This window comes from Macrobrachium nipponense, chromosome 7 (assembly GCF_015104395.2).
Source record: "Macrobrachium nipponense isolate FS-2020 chromosome 7, ASM1510439v2, whole genome shotgun sequence".
Lineage (NCBI taxonomy): Eukaryota > Metazoa > Arthropoda > Malacostraca > Decapoda > Palaemonidae > Macrobrachium > Macrobrachium nipponense.
Genome location: NC_061109.1, coordinates 86,587,722 through 86,590,221, shown reverse-complemented (window position 1 = coordinate 86,590,221; position 2,500 = coordinate 86,587,722). Strand labels below are relative to the sequence as shown.

The following is a 2,500-nucleotide window of genomic DNA, read 5'->3' as shown; positions in this document are numbered from 1 at the left end:
GTTACTCAAGAAAATCTTAAACTATGACTAATAAAAAAAGGACCTTTCTGTTCAACTGATAAGAAAACCTCTGAAATTTTACACTGAAAATAAAACTAGATTAAGAAAACCTCTAAAAATTTACACTGAAAATAAAACTAGATTAAGAAAACCTCTAAAAATTTACACTGAAAATAAAACTAAATTAAGAAAACCTCTAAAAATTTACACTGAAAATAAAACTAGATTAAGAAAACATCTAAACATTTACACTGAAAATAAAACTAGATTAAGAAAACCTCTAGAAATTTTACACTGAAAATAAAACTAAATGGATCAAGAGTACCTTAGAGTCTGGAAATTTTTCGCCCGAGAGAGAGAGAGAGAGACTAAAACCAACCAACCTGTCTAACGTCCTTTGCATCTCCTTGAGTTTGACTTCCAGCTTCTCCTGCTTCGAGTACTCGTACAGGAGCTTCTGACGAAGTTCCAGCTGGTGCTCGGCCATGACCGTGTCGTGGGCGGCCGTCACCTTCTTCAGCTCTACGTCGTGGGACCCCCTGAGACTCTCCCGCTCCCTCTCCAACGTCTGTTTGGAGAAACGGTCGATGAAAAATACTCTTAATTATAACCACATTCCTCACGCATTACTCTCCAGAGGGAGCCAAAGATGTTACTTTTACCATATTGAAATGACAGATTAATTTCTGTTCAAATTTATGTTGAGGGTTAATGGAGCCGCTACAGGGTCCTCACCTGTATCGTGTCGTTCATCTGGTCCAAGATCTGGTTGTACCTAGCAACAAGGGCGTCTTTGCTGGCGGCGAACTCCTGCTGTTGCAGACCGAGATGAACTTCCTTGTCCCTCGCTAGGTAGGATACGCGGCGTTCCAGTTCTTCCGTGTAGTCCTGTTTACCCTTCAGAAATTATTCAAAAGCAAAAAATTAATAAAACCAAAATAAAACATGGAGAAAAATACGTGGTTTTCATTCATGACAGAGATTGTTTTAAAAGGCGATCCCTAAATACTTTAATGACAGTTATGTACTTGGTCTTCTGCAGGCATTTACTTCAAAAGTTTCTCTACTTCCTAAGGGACATTTCACATCTTGAAGGATATTAGTAAACCATGAAGCCATTGTATTCATATATAATCAATTGACTTTAAAACTCGTTCTCCTTCAGCAGGTCTGAATAAAATACTAAAATTGACACTTAAGCTGTTTATATCAGGTAAAAGATAGATGCTAAGTTTGACAGTAAGCTTTTCATGTCAGGAATAGGATATTTAGTTTTATACTAGGCTTTCCATGCAGGAAGAATATACTAAACTTTCATTTCAGGATGAAGTTTCTAAGCTTTTCATTTCAGCATGAAGATACTAAGCTTTTCAAGTCAGGATGAAGTTACTAAGCTTTTCAAGTCAGGAAGAAGATACTAAGCTTTTCAAATCAGGAAGAAGATAGTAAACTGTTCATGTCAAGATGCAGATACTAAACTTTTCAAGTCAGGAAGAAGATACTAAGCTTTTGCAAATGAGGAAGAAGATACTAAGCTTTTAAAGTCAGGATAAAAATACTAAGCTTTTCAAGTCAGGAAGAAGATACTAAGCTTTTGCAAATCAGGAAGAAGATACTAAGCTTTTCAAACCTGGAAGAGATATTAAGCTTTTCAAGTCAGGATGACGGTACTAAGCTTTTCAAGTCAGGATGAAGATACTAAGCTTCTCGAGTCAGGAAGAAGATACTAAGCTTTTCAAATCAAGATGAAGATAGTAAGCTTTTCTAGTCAGGATGAAGAGTCTAAGGTTTTCAAGTCAGGATGAAGATACTAAGCTTTTCAAGCCACAGGAAGAAGATAGTAAGCTGTTCATGTCAGGAAGAAGATACTAAGATTTTCAAGTTAGGATAAATATCTAAGCTTTTCAAATCAGGAGGAAGAAACTAAGCTTTTCAAATCAGGCAGAAGATCCTAAGCTTTTCAAATCAGGCAGAAGATCCTAAGCTTTTCAAGTCCGGAAGAAGATACTAAGCTGTTAAAATCAGGATGAAAATACTAAGCTTTTCAAGCCAGAAAGTAGATACTTAGATTTTCAAGTCAGGAAGAAGATACTAAGCTTTTTCACGTCAGGATGAAGATACTAAGCTTTTCAGATCAGGATGACTATACTAAGGCTTTCAAGTCAGGATGAAGATACTAAGTGTTTCATGTCACTTGCTATAACCTACCCCCACCGCCACGCCACCACCTCCCCTCCTCTCCCCTCCCCTCCCCTCACCTTCAGATCTTCCCTGGACACCAACATCTCGAGTATCTGAGGGAGGTCCTCGAGCCTCTCCCGGGCAGCGAGATACTCAGGGGTCTCCTGCTGTTCCATGACGATCTTCCAAACCACGACGACCCCGTCGCCTCCGCAGGTCACGACGCGCCCTTCGTCGCTGGTGACGAGGGCCTGGGTTACGGAAGGAGCAAAGGATAGAGTAAGATTAACTCTTTCCGTACAAAGATGTCTGTAAGGAT

General features: G+C 39.2%; 1 protein-coding gene across 1 annotated transcript in view; it reads right to left on the bottom strand.

Annotated features, from left to right (window-relative positions):
- The window catches only part of LOC135217770 (cilia- and flagella-associated protein 57-like), a 36,046-nt gene that overhangs the window by 14,254 nt on the left and 19,292 nt on the right, over positions 1–2,500 (bottom strand). The window contains 3 exon segments of the mRNA XM_064253796.1: positions 384–568; positions 736–897; positions 2,259–2,432. Coding sequence (XP_064109866.1) covers positions 384–568; positions 736–897; positions 2,259–2,432 — 521 coding nt within the window.